Genomic DNA, 23848 nt, shown 5'->3' on the forward strand with positions numbered 1-23848 from the left:
GTAAAACACCACCTCATCCTGAATTTCTAACAGTTCTTTGTCTTGTCAGTGGCAGCACAAACAAATAATGTGGCCAACAAAGGAACCACCAAGCACAAAAAAAGAAAACCCAAATCCCACAGTGCATGTGACAACTTAGTTCAACCTTCACCATTCCTGCAGTTATCCTCAGGGAAAGGGGCAAAGAGGAGGCGAGGGCATGGGCGTCACATGGAAATCATACTTCTCAACACCCCCTTAAATCGCAAGTCTGTAAAAGAAAAAGGTGAAACCTCCCAGTGAGCGATGAAGGATCTCTGAGGTGGAGGCCTGGGTTTGTGTCAGAGCAAGAGAGATGAGGTGGTTGATTGTTGATTGTTCAAGCGAGCAAAGGGTAGAGGGGCATGATTCTTTTTTGGGGGGAGGGGGAGCAGGGTGGGCGAGGGAGGTGTCGGGAGAAAATGTGGCGGTCACTCCTCATCTGAGCTGCTGTTGTCCAGAGAGTAAGCCATGAAGGCCAGATCGGGCCGGGCTGGTACCATGGGGTTGCCCGGCTTCACCATCTCAAAGCCCATGTAGTGGAAGGTCTTGATGATGGACACTGATGAGGAAACAAGAAAAAGAGTCTTCAGTGATTTGACGAGGATTACATGAACAAAAGAAACAGTCTGACACATGCACGATAGAATTGATTGCAGATCCACTCTGGTCCTGTTTTATTTCTTCGCACAACTCACATTTACTGGTCTGTTTTGTTGGTTTGTTTGATTGTGAACAAGATTACACAAAAACTACTGAACATATTTCCAGGAAACTCTGTAAAGGGATGGAATATGGGTCAGGGAGAAACCAATAAAACGTTGGTGCAGATCCAGGTTCCCCCCCCCCCACACTTTCTTTAACAATGCTAGATAGGTAGTTTTTCAGAGAATAATTCATAGATTTTGGTAAAAAGACAACACATTTGTTCATTGTGTCAAAATAGAGAATCCTATAATGCTTTGTACAGATATTATCAGGAGCTTATACTTTTACATTTAGGGTAAAACTTAGTCAAACAACAGGATACAGACTTATTAACTGAGGATTAAAAGTGTTATAAAAAGAGGTCAGTGAGAAGCAAACCGTGCCTTTAAAAAGATATGGTATTTAAAAAGAACAGGAGCTCTTACATCGATCCTCTCTGTTTTTATGGAACCACAGGAACACATAGTTAACTTTGAGCTTCTCTTCCGCAAACTCGAGCAGAGCCGTTAGCCTGAGGACGACAGGAACACAGAGAGAGACAGAGTCAGTCGGTGAGCAAGGGGAGAGTGAGACTGGCAATGACGCACACAAAGTTTTTTTGTGTGTCCTCTTTACATAACATTGCAACTTTACATAATAATGCAGTGGCAGCTGTGGAGCCGGCTGCTCGTCGGACTGGCTCTGCGACGACAGCTGGCAAGGTTACCCTGTCCTGGCATCGATTACTGCCATACAATAAAACCAGCCCATGAAAAATAAACCTATTAGCAGCTTAATGAAATGGTGGCACACTGGTAGCTTTTAAATACCAGATGATAGTCTTTAATTAACATTCGACCCACATGGTGCTGATTTCCAGTAAATTGCTCTCGTGGACATGGCGGAGTTGTTATTAACAATCTTATTAATTCCTGATACTGTTGGCAAACAATTAATCTTATCATAAGTAACAGTTGATTTCTGTGAAGCTCATCCTGACCTGCAGTCAAGCCAGGATGAAACTAGAGGTGCAGCAGTAACATTAAGGATTACTACACAGGGAAATCGCACTTTTAAGTATCAAATCGGTGGCATTTATTTAATCCCAAAATATGCCCACCTAAAAACCACACCTGGGTATGTGATACAAGTGGACAGTATCAGTGCAAGCCAGCATTTCTGCTCGGCATGCAAAACTCCTGAGATGAGCGGGAACTTCCCCTAAGCACTCACATCAACTCAACACCATCCGACACCACTCGTCAAGTTCAATTTTTAGACTTTGGTGGCTGATTCCCCCCCCCTCCGTCGATTGGTCACTTTGAACATATCTCTGATCTTCGAACTCCCTTCCCCTTAATTTCTTTGTAACAATTGTAAACTTTGTTGATCAACTGCTGTTGACACAAAAAGCCCCTGTTACACGTGTGCACTATTTACTTGTGTTAGGGTTGGGCTGGGCAAATAACTGAAAATTTATGGACTGACCTAATTTTACTCTACCCAGTGCGTGCATTCACAAACTGTGGGGTTTCTGCTACGTTCTGAATCACACTGCTGCATGTCCTCCCTCCTCACTCCCCCGCTGTCCTGCACTCAAATTGCATGTTAACAATAAACACCAACTCTAATCAGAAGTTATCACGACATGTTGGTGACAGGACTGGAGGTATACTTTTTTTCGGTGTAAAGTTCAGGAGACACATATTTAAACAGTTTTTAAACAAGTCTAACCTTTTGTGCACACACAAGACGAAACATAAAAGGCGCACAGACAGGACATCAGGGTTAAAGTGACCGGCACGATCCAGATTCATGATTTGTGTGAAGCACGACAGGGACGAGGAGACACACACGTGCAGGAGTGTGTCCCATAGGAGAGAAGTGTTTCCCGCAGTGTTTTAACTTCATTTTGCAGAAGAAGCGACGCCCATTTATCCAGGAACATAAATATGAATTCAGCAGGTTTTTATAAAGATCAGTTTGTGTGAGGGATTAGAAAAGAGCAATGGAACAGAGTCACTTGTTGACCGACACTGAGTGATCCGCCCATTTGGGGGGTGGTGGGTGGGTGTTATAAAATAATCGTTAATTAATCGTAATCAAGGTAAAGTTTGAACTAATCGTGATATTGACTTGAAGTCATATCGCCCAGCCGTAGTTAAGGGCATTATAATAATGCTCTGTCGGGAGTATGGTTTCTGTGCTCGCGGATACTGATACTGTGCATTCGTATACACAGGCATGGTTTTTATGAGAACACATTTTAAGACGGCATGAATGCCATAAAAATCTCCCTTGTGAGAGGTGGTTATAAAAGTGTTTGTAAAAAGACAGCAGCTGTACTGAGATAAACAAAGTCACAATAAAATACAAATAAATATCCAAACATCCATAGAATCCATAGCTCCTGCCACATAATATAAAAGAGTGTTTAAGCGACCCTATATATCTCTCAATACTTCCTTACCCCTCCTTGCTCCCCTCGGCCAGCGGCCCGGAAGGAATCTCCAGGAAAAGGCTGTCCTCAGATAGAGCTGTATCCCAGGAGGCCGAGCGGCGCTCACTCAGCTGGTAGTGGAAGTGGAGAAGAGAGGGGTTCCCACTCACCGTAGCTCCCTGTGTCACTGTCAACTTCTCATCCTGCATTCACACGGGGAGGATGCATTTTGTCACAACTCAGAACACAGACATGTTGTCTTCTAGAACAAAACAATAATATACTTAGTATAAACATAATAGTGAAGTGAAACATGAGAAGAGGAAGTGGTTACATTAGATTATCATGAAGAAGAGTGTCATGTCTGCAGCAGGCAGAGCTGGCACTGTAACTAATCAGTGGTTTAACTCAACACTTCTGCTTTTTTTTAACCTGCTCAGTTGCAGATTTGCAGATATAGTATTTTGGCACATGATTCTTATGCACGAGTGTTGGTGGTTAAATGTAATGTGTAGTCTGTTAGTTTGGTGTAATCTTTTTACTCTCTGCAGAAGTTTTTACAAATATTCGATAATTGGGGTGATTGCTGCTGTTGGGCCATGGTTTTGTGTGAAACCACACTTCGGCCTACATGTGCCATCAAAGCCGGAAGCAGCATGTCCCTCCAGGACTCCGTCTCCCAGGGGCCATTAAAAACCAGAGCAAGGAACTCAATGTCCCAGAGGGCATCAACTTCACACAGAGGGGTGGAAACCCCCCCCCCAGGGACACAGGTTTCAACTCCCATTGGTCACTCTGGACCCCATGACCTGTGAGGTCACCGGGCCAATATAAGCTAAGTTCTCCAGCTTCTCGTTCTGTCTCTAAACTCCCTCCAAGGAGAGAAGGCTGTTGAGCCAGGATCTCTCTCTCTTTCTAAACCCCTCTAAGGAGAGAAGGCTGTTGAGCCTCTTCTGCCTCTTCCTACGATCCTTCCACAGGAGGGAAGGCTGTGGAGCCTCTTCTCCAGCTCACATCTTCTCTTCCCATCCAACTCTTCGAGAGGAGCACAAAGGTGCAGCTTCCAGCTCATCTCACCAAGGAAACCTCCTCGCCCTCCAAGCTCTACCAACGTCCTAGCAGCGACTCGATGTCCTGCTTGCAAACTTCAGCCAACAACTGAGCTACACCGCTCAACCGAAACCAGCAAGACGACACAAAACTGCGAACTGCACAGCAACTTCCTTTTTCCCCTTTCCACGGACTGGTAACACAACTGGGCTTAATAATTATGCTAGGCTAAGCAAGACTGTTTATTCGATTCTGTGTGAGGTTTATAAGTTTGATTTGTGGTGTTGTGATATTTTGGGTACAAGTTATTGAGAAAGTAATGTTAGTCTGTTATGCTCTTCACAGTCTTTCGTTGCATCCAATCTAGTAACTTCCTCTAATTTGGCACAGACACAGACACACGCATAACTCTTCACCTCATTATCTCTACAGGTCGTAAACATTCCAATAGGTGGGGGAAGGGTGTTATCTCTTTGGCCAGCGACCATCTTGAAAGCACGCTGACTCACACAGACACACACACATGTATACACACATACCTATCTTTGTTTAGCAATTATACCGTTAGTAATTTGTGTTTTTATACTTTATTATATTCATAATAAATGTTTTTCTTTCACAAATGTTTTCTTATTAATGTTGCATAAGTGAATTTCGCCAACCTCTACACTGTCAAGAACCCCATATCTTTCAACTTAGCTAACTATCTATATGGTAATTTTGGTTATAGTTATTAATTTAATTGTTAATCAGAGTTCCAAATTTGTAGTTAGAACCTTAATCAATGAGACTTAATCAATAAATTGGCTATCTTTTCCCTTCCTTTGAAGGGTGGTGCCCGAGGTAACTTTAATCAATTAAAGTTATTATTTAATATTAATAATAAAATATTAATATTTAATATTTTATTTTGATAACCAAATTTATTGAATGCCGAAAGGCACACCATTTTATGGTATCACGTTTGATGCATTATGGCACAACACTGCCAAATGTCTGTCTCTACTAGATCTCTATGAGTGCAAATAATGAAGCAACTGTGTAAGTCAAATTAATTTGCAATTCCACGAGTGGACTCATCTCGAAGACGATCAGGAGAAACAGGAAGCATCCAAGCTACATTTCAAGTGGCATAGCAAAGATATCAGTGTCTGAATATTAATGTCAATGTGATATTTCAGTATCTACTTTGTAATGAATCTTTGATTGAAATTCAGTCGGCTACTTTCACACACACACACACACACACACACACACACACACATACACACACACACACACACACAAAACAGTATTGCCTGTGATTATTCAGAATCTGTAAAGGGACAAGATTTTGGAGCTAGAAGCCTTCTGGTTTCCATTACTAGTTTGACCAATCGCATGAGGTTTTGGTAGCCTGCAGGTAAACCATCTGTGTGGAGAGCAAAAGAGAAGATTGACTGAAATACAATGGCTATCAGCTTTTGAATTGATCTGCATTCATATGCAGAAAACTGATAGAGATTAGCCAAAATGTAAACTGAATTTGGTTAACAAATTATCACCATTGATGCTGCCTCCAACTCCATTCTTACAAATTGCTAGTCTTTAAACTGTGTCCAGTGAACATAAGATGGAGACTGGGCCCATTTATTAACTGTCTACATCAGATGTTAGCCCCAGAAGCTAATTTATCATCACACTTGGAATTTTATGCCCAAACATGTTCTCCATTGTGGCTGTCCTTTGACTTAACTTGTGGGAGGAAAAATATTTTTATTGTTAAATGTTAGCATATAGGGCTGCAACATAACAAATTATGAAAAAATAAAGGGTCTGAATACTCTCTGAATGTGTTGAATGTCATTAATGGAAGAGTTTGTCCTCCCAGATCTCTGATAAACCAGCGATAACGTTAGAGAGCGTTCAGCACGCTGAGAACAGATGACAAGTAATATGACAGTTGTGACTGATCTGTCTGATCCTAAATCTCTAATCCCTCAGGGACAGTCAGTCACATGTCTGGGGTACATTTTGACAGACAGACACACAAGAGCAGAACACAGCAGTCTAAGTGTAGATGTTTAGGAAATACTAAAATGTGTATAGATTAATATATATAATACAATTTGAGGAGACAGTGAATGAAAGAACTTGTGTTTGAAATCCACTGCAGGTACAGATGATGAGGGGAGTCGGATTAAATGATTTTTAAGCTTTTTAAAAAAGCTCCTTTGCAGAATGAGGACAACTCATTAGCAAGGTGTTCTGCTGTGAGTCAGAGTGGCCCCTGCGGGATGAAACACTCAACACAATTATTACCTAGTGCTCACAGCCAAAAAGAACAACCTGTGCCGACTCGATCACAACCCTTTGAAGGTTTTTTCCATTCATAAAATTTATAAATAAACATCCTAAACTGTACGATCTGAAGAAATAATTTAGATTATCAAACTCTTTAAAATAAGTGTAAATGGAAGGCATGACCAGTGTGTGTGTGTGTGTTTAAATAAATATATATTCTGTTTGTGTGTGATGTCGAGGACGGTCACCTTGTGTAGAAGCACGCCGAGACAGTGATCCCTTACAGTCCCTCGCCCACCCGGGATCTTTAGTTGTGGGTGAGGGGCATCAGGAGCACCACAGAGGCCCCGGAGCCTGAGGGTTTGAGCTGGGTAACCGAGACCCCGCTAACCAGGAACTGCAGGGGAAAAGATGGAAGCGGTTAGTGTTTGAGATATTTGTGTCACTGAATCTCATCCTCTGTCCTGTAACTGCATCTTGAAGAGAAACTACATCCTGAATGTTCCACACACAGCATTCCAATAATCTTAAAAATAAACATCATCATCATCTCAACAACACGGCCAGGGCAGCATCCCTACACTCTGCAATGAAATGTTAACAACGGTGACAACACTGTGAATGTACATTACGTCAAACACACCAATAAAATACACATTTTAATCCCAACCTTTGCCTGTTTGTATGAAGAATCTGTCAACAAGAACCCACAATTTAGAAGACCTTTACTGTACATGTACATGCAGACTTCTGGAGTTCATTGTACATGGTAAGGCAAATAAAGACCAAACACGACATTAGAGGAACATTTGAGTATAAAAAACTGGCCTCACAAGTTAACAGTGACATTTCCAGAGAAGCATAAAGCTAGGGTTAGTAATCCTGGAAAAACTAGCAAGAGCAGGCTATACTACAAAATGCAACCGACACCAGCCCCTCCGTCAAAGCTACGCCCCCAAACAAATGAACGAGCACTGACTGAAAACTAACATCTAGTTATCGTCTCTGCTTCAGCGGTGTGTGTCTCTCGGGCTGAAGATTCCAGTCATGTGCAGTAAGATATAGAGATAAGGCGTTTTTCAATATTTTAGCAGATTTTCAAGGGAATAATAAAACGTGATGTAAAAAAATCTGTCACATGTAAGTAAGGAACTGATATTTATGAGATCTTGATTGATTGAATTTAAGGGGACTATTGGGCCATGGTGGAGATATGTGCCTTCTAATTTTGTTTTTTAACCAAGCTTTGCAAATGTCTAATAAATGCTCTAAGAGTTTATTGAGACTTCAAGAATGCATCAGTGTATTTTGTTGGGGGGAAAAAAAACTATGTGTGGTTCCTAGAAAATTCCAGAGGGCATATTTATCTCAAGCAGAAAGAAATGAAACTGAAACACATTTCTGATGTAAACCTCAAAGTGTGTTGCCTCACACACTCACTGCCGACAGTCAACTTCATCCCTAGTCTGGTTGGTAATACATGAGTTTGGTATAATTATCCAACCCTGTGATCACAATTCTAACTAGACGGGTGCTCAGAGACTGCATACCTCTGCAGAGGCCCTATCTCACTGAGTCAAAGAAAAGGAAAACAAAACTTCCAAGACCTGCCTGTTAAAGATCGACTCCAAAATTGAACGGGGTTGTTCCTTGGGTCATACCTCACCCCTCCTCAAAATTTCTGGTTTGGTAGTTTTGAGTAGACAGCAATGAAAATATCTTCAACCATGTTTTAGGCCACTGACTCCCCCAAAAAGCCTTCAGAGGCTTGTGTGTTTATAACACAGACTAAATTAAAGCCAATGATTTATAACCTGCATTCAAAGAGTTCCTGACGGGTTATGCATGTGGTGTAAGGAGCGGATCATAAACAAGCACATGATCTGTAAACACCTCTGCAAATAGCTTGCAGGGCTTTTAGGAACACGCATCTTCAGCCGTTTTGAGTTACAGTCAAGTATCATGACATGATGGCGACCGGCTGATGCTGCCAGACAGGCTGCTGACACAGACATGGACATTTTGACAGACTTTGTTCTTTTGATGAGAAAATACCCTCCTCTGCCTGGATCATCTTTTGCCTCTGGAGATACTACTGTTCCTTTAATGAAACCTGAAACTTTGCCACATTCTCCTGTCTGAAATGGCATGAGCAGAGACAACAATGTTTGTGAGCAAACACCTGACATATTCTGAGTCATACTCCAGAGAACAACAGGGACAAGTAACTACAAGTTTCTGTGAGAGGGAGAAGACTGTGTACTCATGCTCCCCTGCCAATAGGATAGGTAACTTGGGCGACCTGATCAGCAAGACAGTGAGCAAAGGAAAACAAAGGTCATTGTGCCGGATCTGTTCCCTTCAGAACAGCAAGCGCACACAACCTGTCCCTACATTCTTAGTTCCTTACTGCGCAGAGACATGTGAACTGATGCATTTTAAAGTGAAACAAAACACTGACTATTCCTTAGCTTGTCTTTTAATTTTTGTGACTGAATTTTTCCTGTGCAGCAATAGGAGTTGTAACAACGAGTTGATAAACCAATCAAAAAGAATATTGGCAACTATTCTGATAATCAATCAATAGTTTTAAATATTTTAAAGCAAAACGGTTCAATTGTTTCTCAGTTTGAACTAATTCTTGTACAAAACAAACCATTTGATAACAATCACCTCATCTGCTGGGATGTCAAGATGTGCTTTTTTCTTAATTTGCAGATGCTGCTACAAGATCTACCAGAACCTCCTCTAAACACAGTAGTTTGTAATGAGGTGCATGTTGGCAGTGCACCATTAAACTCTCTGAACAACTGGTTTCTCTTCTCTTATGCCACAGAAACAAAACTGAAAGCGACGCGAGGTGGGAGACAGATGGAGGAAGAGCCTTGCCAAGATGTCAAGACCAGCTTCTCTTTTTCCATCTTCCCTTTCAGAGACAGAGGAGCCTGCCCTTGATGGAAATGCCAGCTTGTTTTGAAAGGTAACACTCTTGTCCTCTGACATTTCAGCTACACTGAAAGCAACCTGCCCCACCCTCTTGTCCCATGATGCCACTCCAGCTGGTGAGCCACAGCCTTAAGCCCCCCCCCCCCAACAGTTAGGAGGTCACCTAAAAACAGAAGTTTTTTTTTTTTTTTTTTTTTTTTTTTTTTTTTTTTTTAAAGAGGGCAGATTCAATGGGTGAAATTGATTCAAGGCCAAGCAGCACACTTACAATTAATATGCCAGTGAGGATTTAATCATGTGTGTGTGTGTGTGTTGCAGAGAGAGTTTAAGATGCCAAGTGCGTCATTGTCCGGGTTCTGGTAGTAGAGGCAATGCCGTGTGGGTTTTTTGTAGGGATGAACTCTTCCACTGCCGGTTTGCTCTTCCTGGGCTGCGAATTGTTTTGAGAAGGGATTCAGGTGAATTGTTTGAGGGGGTGAACGGCCAGTTTGGCCGACTCTGCTGAGGCAGACTTTGGCTGACAGCCCAGAAACACATGATTCAACCAAAACAGGAAGCATTCTGACAGGCCCTCGGACAAAAGCAAAACACACCAAACCAATTTCCAACAGTGTAATTACCAAGGTAATAATGGAAAACATTCAACTGCAGACCTGGTTGTCACCGCAAACCAGCCAATTGGCTCCAAAAGAAAAAAGCGTAGTGAAAATGATTTAGGCTGGAGACATAAACAAATTGCTGCATGCAGGAAAATAAACAGGGGAGTCCTCGGTCCTCCTCCGTCCTCTGGAAGTTTGGCTGAGCAGCGTTTCGGAAAAGATGCCGAGACAGAAACAGGAAAGGCACACGTGCTCTGAAACCTGAGTGCGGATGGACACGTCCCCGTCCCTGACCTCTGGACACTGCTGCTCTAATACATTGAAGATGACAAAAACAACTAAACTGTACCACACAACTACAACATTAAGTAGGAAAATTTAAAAAACACTACACCTTTTTATGCAGGACTAAAATTGTCACTGGGGTTCATCTAGGTAAATGTTTGAACACAATGTCATAGCAATCAATCCAATAGTTGATGAGATATTGCTACTCCTAAAGCCACACCGCTTTAGATTAAGCCAGGCCAGAAAGCAAAATTGGCTGATTTCACATTTAACATTTACCTAAAAAATATGAAAATGAAACTGTGATATTTGCTGTGCTTAACACAGTGTCTGGTAGTATCTTTAAGGATCTTTACTTAAAGATTACTTACTTAATAAACAGTATTTTAGAAGTACTGAGTACTCATGGGAATTATAGTCTACATCTAATTTAGAGGAAATGAATGAGCTAACAAAAATAACATTGCTCTTAGTTAATCATGCTATTATATTTTTTATGTAACCGAGGCATTGCGATAATAAAAAATGCTGTTCTCATGATTGTGGCGACAATCATTGTTTATGGGTGTGCCTCTGACGGGTAGGCTAGACCCACACTGCAGGATTGATTGTGTGTTGGTTCATGATTCATCATTATGAGCATGCAGACATTGTTGTAGAACTTGAGTTGCTGCTCAGGTCGTTTCAGGTCTGTGTAGCCAAAATAAACATTGAATAGGAAAACAGTGGCCACACACTGGCAGGAAAAATGTGCTGACAATGGCACCAGGGCAGAAACACCAAATTAACATTATCGATTAAACTCTAGATTTATTTTCATGTAATTGTATTAACAAGACTAAGTACACAGAAGCTCAAACTGGAGAATCATTTGTCATGAACAAGCCAACATTGTGATCGACATCACTTACGTCGACGAGTCCCAGGCGCCACTGCTACAGAGCGCTGGTTGCCGGTTTATTCAAAGTTTATGAATATTGAACGTAAAAGTTGTCTAAATTGCACCAAATTCCACACTGCTATTCCTTGGACCCTCAACACACAGATCATGTATGAAGCCAGAAAGTTTAACGGTTCTCGCGTTGTGTGAGCCACATACAGACAGATTACTGGAATTAGTAGATAGTTTAATACAATTTTGTTGAATTATTTTAGAAAATTTGGCATTGTTTCCCCAAGTATCCAAATATTTGCTGATTTATTTGATAAATTGTTCAACTAATCACATCAGTCCTTGTCATCAATCATTAAATCAAAAAAATCAACAGATGAACTGGAAATGAAAAGAAAAGCACCTGCGCTCTGAATGGATAATGTCTGTATCTGAAATGTCTGTAATTTCTTTAAGTGTTTCTTGAGCAATCTTTCATTCAAACTTGTGTGTTACTCAACAATCACTTGTTTGTGCATGCTAACAGACTGTATTACAGCCTTGCCTGTGGCCAACTTAAATAGCTGACAATTCCAGATGCCTGCTGAAACTGGCTGACACTGGTATCGTTTTTGGTTTTAGTTTCGGGAAAATTAACCAGTGTTCTGACCAAGAAACTTCCAGCGACCACAGCCATCACTGACAAGATCAGTCTGACTAAAGTCACTTTAAGGGCCACTGTAGTTACTGTCAAGTAGCCTGGGATAGATAATCCAACTGTTACTGACTGAACACATACCAACACTATCTCTCTCTCTCTCTCTCTCTCTCTCTCACACTCACAAACATACACACACAGAGACATGGACACACACACACACACAAAAACAGATTCCATTGATGCTTGAGAAGTGGACCAGCACAGGAGGGGCTTATGCAACCAGGCTGATGTAGGCCAGTTGATGCCTTCAGCTGACAGGACCATAACAAGTCAGAGAGCTAATATAGTCACTGCTCTGGCTTAAAGCATCAATGGATCTCTCCCTCTCCTGTTATCTCCTCTCGCCCCGTTGGATGATAAACCCGCAGAAACAAAAACAAGACTTCTACCTGTTTGTGTGCAGAGACAGTCAAACAGAACACCACAGGCCGCAGTTTTAACTATGGTGTTGCTCTTCAAAATATCCATCTGCAGGTCTACCTTGGGTTGTTCCTCATTTTAAAAAAGATATCACATGCTAAATACATATTCATAACTACAGCTTCGAATCCCAATAAGACTATGATGGTGATGCAATAGGAGAACATCCATTGCAAAAGAAAACACAGCAGTACACTGTCACAACAGTGTCACTATTGGGATAAACAGGCACACTGTGAAAATGGTAGAAAATAGTAAAGTAAAGGCACTGATATGCCACTGCTTTGTTCATAGTATATAGCACACAATAAATTATAAGTAGGTCAGCAACTAAATTTTACTTTCATTATCAACTGTTGATCTTAATTAATAGTTTAGTCTGTAAAAAAATGCGATTAAGGCGGGGTGATACGACTAATAATAAATCATCGTGATCTATCAGTATAGACTGAATAAAAAAAATTCAGTCTATACTGATAGATCACGATGAATGCAGCATCATTATTTGTTTTAAGTTTAAAGGCTGATTTTTCCAAGACAAGACTGTGGTTCTGAACTCTTCTTTATGGGCAGAGAATAACCAACGCTTGCCCAATACATACAACTTTATGAATTACCATGAAACTTTGTGGAAGGACTTCGTGTCAGGCTTTCATCATTTTCGTCTGGACTGCACTTTGTTTGTGATCTTTATTTTATTTTTTTTTTATAAGCATTTTATAAGAATATATAAGCATTATATATTCTGTGTGGATCCAAGAATCTATGACATTGCGAGATGGGGCGTTATGCAACATTTTCGCTGATTTCCCAGAGAATAATTCATGGATCTTGCGTAGGACCCCGCGAATTAGGCTAGGCCACATCTCCCCCTCGTATATCAAAGCGATCAGTGAGGGTAGTGTACGTCTTAGCCATGAGCTCTGTGGTAGCGGTGTGCTACTGTGTGAAGCAGCTTAGCAGCACCTGCTGAGGCCATGCATTTAAGGAGCATCTGTAAAACTACAGAAAATATCCTGGGTTACACCATTATTATTAATTATTATTATTATTATCATCATCCAGAGTCATGGACTAATTGAAGCACGTTTAAGCCTGCCTCCTCCTCACATCTGCTTTCTGTCACAATTATTCAAATGCCTCCACCAGTTCACTGCTTTCACGGATTCATTGTGTTTATGTCATTCTGGATTTATTATAGCTGCAACAACCCAAAAAAAACACCATTTTCAAGCATAGCAATTGGATCTTTATTAAATAGGGCAATTTTTATGACTATGGGTAGAGCGAGAATTTTAGCTTGAACCATGAAAGTAATAAAAGGCTGATTTGCTGATTAAGATCAACACTATTTCTTTTTCGCCATCTGTCTGACAGAAGTCCTGTGTGTCCGTCTGTGCACACTTAAGATTAATAACCATAGAAGCATAAAGGCTGGCATTGGTATAAGCAACACAGCTACAACAAATAACATTCACAATACAGTGTGTGAATGATCAAGCATTGACAATGGTCAATAATATTGGTCGAACAACGGCGGTGTGGGCCCCCAAAATCAAATTGAGCTTAGGGCCCCGTAAAGGCTCGGGCCGGCTCTGATCCAACGTGTGAAAAACACAAGACACGACTAAACCGGGCTGTGGTTTCTGTCATTTCAAAGTTTGTTGTGATCACGTGTGCCAGCAGATTCTCTTACTCTCCGGAGATGGTCCTAACTGTGCCTGTTGCATCACTTCATAACAACGTTTAGCTCCTTGTCTCGCCCCAGCATGAAGACATGATCACACCAGGGACAGTGTTTTCGCATTGACATGTCCCCGAACATGTTGTCCCAGTCCGTGTGTTTACAGCCTGTTTCTTTTCTCGGTTGTCTTCCTGCTACGAGCTTCCTACAAGAGACTCGGACTTTGTTCCGCAGCCCAGCACTTCGTTCACTGGGCTCACACCAGCAGGAACACACGGACCGCGACCCTAACTAATACCAAGGTGAGCCAACTAACCAGCGGAACTAACTAGCAGTGTGCGGGATGTTTCCAGAAGAGAAGCAGCTCCTACCTTTCCTCGGTGTTCAGCATGATAGCTTCGAGGAAATTCGGCTCTTTATGTCGTTTCTGATAAACGCGGCAGCTACAGTTCATCAAAGGGTCCACAGGGAAGTTCACCATCCGTCACTTCACAACAACCCCGTCACAGTGAACGCGTCTGAAGAGGCTGTTTTCGGGGGAGAGAGGCCTGAGAGAGACACGGAGGAGCGGGAGAGTCACACTGCGGCGGAGCGAGGCAGGACGGGCTGTTTATAGCTGCAGCCGAGCATCATGGGTAAATACGTCACACGCAGAGAGGTTTTATGTTAACAAGGAAGACAGATTTATGTCATACATTCTGGTTCACTGCGACAAAATGAACATTCATTTTTAATATCTCCCCAAACTTTTTAGAGAGTGAAAACAAATGTAAACGTTGCAAAGATGAACCAGAGTCTTTGACATTTATTGGATCCATCCACTGACTTTTTGGACTTTACCCGGGTGATGATTTTTATTGTGTCAATCTAATCATAGTGTTACATTTGAGTGTAACATTTTATAACGTTTTTTAAAGATGAGAATTATAACATTGACTTCAGTGTTAACCTAATGATTGTGTATGGTAAGTTTCACATCCATAAAAGCACAATGGCAAACCATTTTTGACAAGTTATATATACCAAACAGCATTTTCTGAATCAATGTATTATGTACTGTTTTATTTTTTTCTAACTAATATTTATTCATCTGCATGTCTATATTTAACTGTACTGTTTCTTTAGATGATTATTGTCTGTCGAGCACAAGTTTGCAAATAAAGTTGTTAAAAAAGAAAGATAACCCTTGACTTGTTGTTGTATGTTATATTTAGATATTTTCTTTCTTTCTTCTGTTTTGATCATTTATTTAACTTGTTTGCTTTCATTTTTTTGACTGATTTATAATTCAATTTGATTCATATTTAAATTTGACTATCTCGAATAGGGAAATTGGACTGCATTGTTTATTCATGGGTGATTGTCTACACATTCTTTATGTTATGTGCATTGGCAAATAAAGTGACTCAAAATAGACAGACAGATAAACAAACTGACATAAAACAGATATATATTAAAAGACATGTATTCAATGCACTAGAAAAGTTAATGTTGCACTTTTACTTTTCCTTAAGTACATGTTTGTCTATTTATTTTTACTATTTATTTTACTGTTTTTACTATTTATTTGTAAATTTATTTGTGCAGCAAACACACCTGGGCCTTTACTACGAAGGCTGATTTGTGCCTATCAGGGCAACTTCAGGGTTAGTTCAGGGTTTCCGGTCAAATGTCGCTTGTTCACTTTTTATTGGGATAAATAGTCATGGTAACTTATGCTGAACGGCTGACTTGCTCCGGAACAGGTTTAGTTGGACATAATAGATCAAGCAGTATAAAAGCTCCGCTCAATGACCAATCAATTCCTATGAAACATTACATCAGCCTTCTTAGAGGATCCTGTGGAGCTGGTATGGATTGTTAGTCTCTGAGGAGGACAAGGGTCTTCAGAGTCCCACAAAATCCCTTTACCTCCTCCGATGAGTGTCTTTATGAAAGATATAGATCCTCTTCAGAGGGAATGATAAACTTTTGGAAACAGCTGGAGCCGAACATAACCAACCTGACACGTAGCAGCAGTGTGCTCACAGTACCACAGACTGTCTGCATTGATCTATGTTTCTTTATTAGAGGAGTTACTGATATTGATGAACTTGGTGTGTTAGCAGCGAGATAACCAGACATAGTTTTATACTTTTATCCTTCCCTTTAAGTAGGTTTGTCCAGTGAAATTAAACATTTATTTGGAAAGGGGTAGTTTACAGATTTACCATGTGACATCCCCCATCCCTCCCTCCCCTCTCTCCCTCTCTCTGAGACAGTCAGCCCTCACCAAAATGAAACTACTGTTGCGTGCTGAGCACTCTCCTTAAAGGGAAGTTTAAAACAATGTCTGGTTGGTTAAGTCAATCCCCTCCTTTTACACACCCACTACATTTCAATCTCTCCCTCAGGCGCATCCTGTCCCCAGAATGCCAAATGTGCACAGTAACGTTCCCTACGCCATGGCGAACAAAGATAGGTCCATATGTTTTTATTGACTACTAATTGCAGAAGTTTCCACCACAGTGTGTCCTCAGAGTCACTGCTGACAGTGTGCGTCAAAGTAAAGTTCATTATAGAGGCTACATCATGTGATTAAATGAAATGTTTCATCTCTCATCAAGAGGCTTCTTCAGTTCAGTTCCACAGGTCTTGTTAGGAAAGAACAGATTCATATCTCGTGGCCCCGAGTTATTTATCTCTTTCCCACACGTTATTATGTCGTAGCCACGAAATATATTTTTTCCCAAATGTCCCCAGGGGCTCCGTAACTTACACATTCACACAATCAGAAATGTATTACCAGCTGTCCTTTTAAGAGACCTATTAAGAGACCTATTACAACCCAAAAATGAGAGACTCAGAGGTACTCAGATATTGTATCACAGTAAAACATACCACTACAGAAGACAAACTTGCAAACCAATCAAACTTGGGTTGGTTCTGGGCTGAACATGAGAGATGGGGTGAGGAGGAACAGCTGGAGAGGGATGTCTGGGATACTCTACTTGGCCGGCGTCCTCTGAGACCTGAGGCCAGATAAGCAGTTATCCTCTTTCTCATTTTCCTGCCACTATCATAATAAAGACAAAAATACAAAAAAGAAAGATAATGCCACAGAGAACAACACCGAGGACGGAGTGGCTGGGATTCGTCTTTGAGAAGTGAGGGCCCTGGAGCCGACTGGATTTCAGACACCCTTCTCTCACTGGCTATGTCAGAAAAACAGCCAGCCCCCTCCCAAAATCTACTCCAGGACATTGTGAGATTGCTAAATTTGACTTCTTATCCCTCTGAAGAAAACCTGGGTAGGGATCAAAGTGAACAAGTCAAAGATGTAAAAACAAACTGAATTCACCTCCAGGAAACAAACACCAAGCCCTGTTCTGCCTCTGAAGCGTCTCAAGCTGTCCCACGCTGTGCTCACCTTTTGACCCAGACTCTTGAATCTGAACATAGGCACAGTTATGTAAGGAGGAATGGAAAAGGGCCCATGTGCTCAGCAGATTATCAGATTAGTAACAAGATAGCAGGCAAGCTACTTGATCTTGGCACATCACAGCAATGATGTTGGCGGTTCAGCCTGCCTGGGTGAGCAGGGGACGTGGGGGTCAGTGCAACCTGCCAGCCGCCATGGAACGGCACCTCCATGATGTAATGATGACTGAAATCCACGGAGGGACTCTGAGTCCTGTAACTGACACCAGCACTGTCCAGACTGCATTATGGTAAGTTTAATAGTATGATAGCCGCATGCATATAGTCTCATTATCTATCTCTGGAGCTTCCTCTCAACTCAGTATACATCTCTCAAATAATTAGTATATTAGTAATGTTTATCTTCATAGAAATATTTAGACAGAGGAATCTACCATGCTTGAAATGCTGTATTATTTGTAAACGTAATACATGACTAGAATTATCGCCTCATGGTTATATTTTTCTGCACCAACCAGTTGAGGAGCAGGAAATATGATCACCTTGAGTTATAGCTGTTGAATAAAGGCCAGATAAAGTCTGTATGATGTCACAGTGAAGCTGACCTTTGAACGTTTGTATACAAACCATACTCACTCCCTTATTTTACCAAATCAGACATTTGCATTAAAGTTTGTCATATTCGCTGTATTAAATGTTAAATTGTGCCCAATGACGGGTTATTTGAGGTCACATGACAACTTCCCATTAGTAATGCCAAATAACCTTGATCGCCTCCTGGAGGCTGGCTGCATGTTTAAATATTTCTCATCACATTACTGTTTGTTCACATGCTCATTCTTACAGCAGAGACTAAACTCGAGATCGGTCGAGCGCATCTATCCGTGGAACCTCAATACCGTGGCTCCACTCCACAATCACTAGTTTCTTAATTGGTTGGATTCTATGGGCAGAACATGTAGATGGAGGCAGGAGAAGTTTTAAAGGTTTTAATGTAAAATTTGAGATTTGAGAATATGAACAGGTTGACAGATGAATGAGTGTGAGTCTTTACAATAGTCCAATGTGTAGAGGACAGATCTCACAGACAGAGTAAACAGGTAGTGGAGCAGGGAGGCATCCAAACGAATCTGACACCCTGGTTAGGTCAGTGTGGCAGATGTAAGGAATGCAGCCGATGCTCAGCGCAGGAAGACAGGTACTAGTAACAGAGACCGAACAGGCAGGGGAACAATCTTCAAAGCTGTAACTCCTCTACCACTGACAGTGATGGTCTAGTAAAGTATTGTGGTTTGAACCTGTTTTATATGCTAACTCTGGCTTGTTGTGTTGAGCAGGTGACGGAGTGGAAGAGCAGGAACCTGAAGGGCCACTCCCAGCCACCTTCCAACACAAACATGAGGCCAAACACGACTACTGCTGATAACACTCACAGAAAGGTAGATTGAAGGTAGCAGGAAACATGAGGGAACAATGGCTACATTCCCAACAACTGGTAATACAGTAGTAGTGAAGTATAAAACAAAGTAAAAGAAATACCTCAAACGAGTACAAGGTACTGTATCAGAGTAAATATAGGCAGTGTCCAAAATAAACATGCAACAATGAGGTGCTATCAAAAGAATAAATTAAACTTAAGGGTGTGTGTGGATTGGATTTGAGAGGGGAGATGTCGTTCACTGAGGAGATGTTGGATATCTACAGAGAAGACGACAAAATAAAAAGTTTATTTCATTCCCCAGTTAGGCTGACTAACCCCACACTGACTAACTGGGTGATTAACACAAAATGTGTGATCATAATTATTGAACTCATTCAAAAGTTCCCACTTGACTTGACTTAGATGTTTTCTTCAGTCACACTGAGATTACAAACAAATACTGAGACCAAGGTCAAATTCTTGGCCTCATTAGTTGTGATGCAAAGCAATGTGCTGACATGTTGTTTACCCACTGCCCTACTTGTTTTCCTCTCATATACTGACGGATTGCTGCGGCTCCCACATGACAAGCTTAAGAACAATGTGACCTATATCTTGGAAATGTGGCAAAATAGTGAAGGTGAAAGACACAAAGCGTTCTAATGCACTTTCATCTGTAGTTGATGAAAGTGAGAGTTGCTCAGTAAGAATTTAGATTAGTTTAGATTAGTTCACTACAACGTCATCACTTCATCAAATGTTTCTAATGACAAAGAGTAAAGAGTACAGTCGCTCATAAAGACAGTTTACACAAATTACTGGATTAACACTTGAATGTGGACAGAGATTTCACACAAACTTGAGGTTTGACTGTTAGTATAATAATTTGTAATTTAAAATAAATTTTAAAATAATTTATTAAAAAAATGAAATGCTTGAAAACATTTTATTTTCTTCAGAACAAAATTGACTTTAATTATTTCTTTCAATAAATTATGTTTTATTCAACTGTTTTATTAGCTTTGTTCAATAACATTTGTCGTTTATGATCAGTGTTTCTACCTATTGTAAGTTTTCTTCTAGTATATTTGGGCTTATTACTAAGTTATGATTTAAAATTCAAAACTAGAATGACCCTCAATAGAGCACATACCTCTGCCAGGGCTCAAAAGTCCCCTTAAATTAAAACAAGCTAAAGCTAAGGCCCCATTACGTTTCTCAGCTACACGTTGGTGGTAGTTACAGGTTTCTAGTCCTATTTGTTACTTTACAGAGGCTGAACAAATCCTACACCCCTTACGAGCAGATGGCACCTAGAGCTCTGATTAGTTCATGTCCCGCAGCGTTTCAGCCAATCATGATGCTGTATCGAGCACTCCTTAGTGATGTGACATAAAACCGTAACTAGAATGGCTCTCACTACATTGCTTGTTTTACAGTTTGCAGCAGGTGCAGAGCAGCAGGAGCATATAAAAAGCAATTTGAGCCATTGGTTGAATCTCAGGTGAACATTCAACATCTTAGTTTCCAGGACAAACTGTCCCTTGGCTGCCTCTTGTGAACATCAGCGCAGCATCAGTCGCACATGAGACGCTGGCTGAAAAACAAAACGTTTCTCCAGTTTCAACCTGTCACATCGATGCTGTTTGAGAGCGACACCACTGACCTGGTATTTCCCTGCTCACTCCGAAAACAAAAGGCAGATCGTGTGAACGGCACGGGACACTCTATCTCTGCTGTGAAGATGAAATATTCAGAAGGGGCTCAGTGGGGAATGAGCGCTGAAAACTGTAGCCAGAGGAGCGTCCACCAGCTGTTGCCAGATGTTGAAGTTTGGTAATCGAAAAGGCCTAATCAGAAGTAAAAGGTATATCTCCCATGGAAAGATATTTAATAGAGGGGATGGGTTGGATTGTTTATCATTTAGATAATAGCCGTTTTGTGCACGCATTATCAGGTGTTACTCTTTTTTTTAAGTGCAAGCTTTTTCAGTAAGTGAAGGGAAAGGCACTCAATAAAAATGACATTCCCACTGCAGCCTAGAGCTTATTTGCTTGACTTCAATTCCAATGATTTTTCTTTCTAAAATCAGATCTGTCAAATCTGAAATAAACACCTTGAGCCTCCTTTGACATTAACGTCATGGCCTCAGTATTTTTCCAGGGACTTGGGGGTTTGAGTGACCTTAAGAGTAGGTCACACATTTTAAGGATATTTTTAGACTTTGTGTTCTTAGATTTAACCATTTTAGGCCCAACAATATAAGACTGTTGCAGTGGTGTAGAAAACTGTAATCCTTCCTGAAGAGAGATGCTGTTTTCTATCTTTGAATCTGTAGAAGAGATGTAAATAACCAGGAAATAACGTAGTAAAACATTAATGTAACCCCATTGAAAAAAGTATCAAACGTAATGTTTGATTGAATGCTGCCCATTACTGATTATCCTAATATACACTAAAATGCATGTGTTTAGATGTTATTCAGTGATTTGGGCATTTGGGAGAATATGAAGAGGTGAAGGGAGCCCATCCATCCATCCATCCAACTATCCATCCATCCATCCATCCATCCATCCACTCCTGCGGCATATCCCGAGTCAGTTGGCAGCAAATTAAGGACGGTATTTCTCTTCTCAGAGATGTCAACAGCTCTCATCCCTTCCCCCTGGAGGACCCAGAGGCGTTACTGGGCCAGATGAGATATATAGTCACTGTCGTGTATTCTGGGTCTACCCAGGGGTATTCTGTCAGTCGGACTGGTTCGCAAAACCTCCAATGGAAGTAAGGCACTCTGGAAGCATCCTGATCAGATGTCTGAGCGAACTAACTGGCTCCTTTCATAGAGAAAGAGCAGTGGCTGCACTCAGAGCTCCCTCCAGACGTCTGAACTCCTCACCCTAATTCTCTATCACAAGATGCAGCCTGATATGGAGGAAAGTCATTTTGGCCACTAATATTCACTATGTCTCAAAGCTCATGACCATTTTACCCTGAGATACTCATTTGAAAAAACAACTTACTCCCAACACAAAGGGACCAATCCACCTTTTAGCAGAAAACCATGACCTGGATTGGAGGTTGTTGACTCTCAACCCAGCTACTTCACACTCAGCTGCACTGTTGCATTGCATAATGAAGAAGTCACGTTGAGCCTGCTGTCTGGCAGGTGTAAACTCACCTGCCAGGCAGCAGGAGTTTCTGTTGTGTGGGCGGGGTAACACATATGAGAATGTGAATCATGGATTCCTCCCCTCTCAGACATCTGTCAGTCACATTGTATGCGTTTAAATGACTGGCAACCATCTGCATTTACTTTCAAGGGATATCTTTGAAAAAGGAAGGACATCTTCTTTCAATTTCCAATGGCATAAACACAATGTTTCTTTTTACTGCAGGTTGTCTCCTGTTTCTTCTCACTTTTTTCTGCTGTTGCACAACAGCTGAGATGTAAAGCTACACAACGATATCGCTGACTTGGAAATACTTGGAAAGTTATTGGCTGACTTGAACAACACATTTTTTGTGTTATTACAATATGTCATGAATGCAGCATAAGACATTTCTGAAGTTTGAATTAACTCATTAGTTTGAAACAAGCCAAGACATTAATGATGGATTCATGAAGCGACGTGCACGCCTACACTGAAAAAAGAAAAATGTTTCACAGAGATTTACGTACCTTTTTTCTTTGTTTTAAAAATACAGTTCAAAATATGAACCATGACATAGAAGATGGAATCCGTAAATTAATATATCAGGAAATTATAGATTTCTTTTAAAGGGGCATTCGATTGCTAAATGGTCTTGAATGTTAAATTATGCTGAATTATTTTTAAAAACACATCCTATTGCTATTGGCCGCCTGCAGGTGCACATGTCAAGTCAGATCAGATTTTGAGAAAACATCTTATCCTGGCAGAAAACTAAAAATGATCACATTTCCATGTATTGTTATTGTAAAAAAATCTATGTGTTACATAGGGAGGAAAAACATCCAAAGTAGGACACTGACTTCAGAGTACACTTGTCTTCAGGTTTCATGCTTGTAGCTGAACTGTCTCTGTTACGAAGCACAAGAAAGAAGAAAATAATGAGAAGTGCTAATGTTTCTGCTTTTGTATGTGAGTGTGTGTATGTGTGTGCTTGGACACACAGAACCCTGCAAGAGAGCAAAGTCAATGCACAAACTCTTGGTCCAATAAAAGTTCCCATTGTTCCTCACATTGTGTGTGAAGAGAGGCTGATTAACTTGTGTAGTCGCAGCAAACACAAAGACTCTAAAGTTCATGTGAAAAAAAGAAAAGAATATCTGGAGACACTAACTGTGAGTTTGGATGAGAATCTCTCTGTGGTCAAACCTTCACTGGAATTTGTGATCGTATAATAGTAATTATTGTAGGTGTGGTCCTCGGTGAAGTCAGGCGTCCACAGGAAGTGGAGGTTGTCCACTTTTGTTCTTTAGATGATGATTTGAGGATGTTTACATGTACTTTGGCAAGTCCCTCGGCAGATGTTGTGTGTTGATCTACAGGGTGGGGATGGATCCTTGAGGCTTTTCTCTCCATAACAGAGTAAATCATCACTCTGCTCCACCTGATCAGTGTTGAGCAGGAACCCCAGCACTTACAGTTGCTAAATAACTGTCATGCATTATAGTCTTCTGATTACTTACAATGAGTAGTGTGAGGGATTGCAATATGAATCACAGCAATTTACGGTACACTTACAAATCCCAAAACTATGTTACTTCAATTGGCTTGTTTACTGTCAGTTCCAAAGACGTCTTATTCACATCTTGTCTGTTCTTACCATGAATTATTCCCTGGGAAATCAGTGAACATGTCAGAAACGTTCTATCTCCCATAGAAAGAACCTGGATCTGCCACCTGATCCAGATCTGGACAAAGATTCTCTCCTGGCCCAAACCGTATTCTTCCACCAAGATTCATGGTAAACCGTCCCGTAGTTTTTCCTTAATCATGCTTAAAAACAATCAAATGG

At 40.9% G+C, this 23848-nt stretch overlaps 1 protein-coding gene across 1 annotated transcript; it reads right to left on the reverse strand.

The window, feature by feature from the left end:
- Nucleotides 1-403: 403 nt before the first annotated feature.
- On the reverse strand, nucleotides 404-14598 carry oaz2a (ornithine decarboxylase antizyme 2a). The gene is given in 6 exon segments (XM_034589043.1): nucleotides 404-580; nucleotides 1152-1237; nucleotides 3176-3348; nucleotides 6727-6807; nucleotides 6809-6875; nucleotides 14379-14598. Coding segments are annotated over 6 exon segments (648 nt in total). The 5' UTR covers nucleotides 14489-14598; the 3' UTR covers nucleotides 404-449.
- Between the last annotated feature and the right edge of the window lie 9250 nt (nucleotides 14599-23848).

The sequence above is a fragment of the Hippoglossus hippoglossus genome, chromosome 6 (assembly GCF_009819705.1).
Source record: "Hippoglossus hippoglossus isolate fHipHip1 chromosome 6, fHipHip1.pri, whole genome shotgun sequence".
Classification (NCBI taxonomy): domain Eukaryota; kingdom Metazoa; phylum Chordata; class Actinopteri; order Pleuronectiformes; family Pleuronectidae; genus Hippoglossus; species Hippoglossus hippoglossus.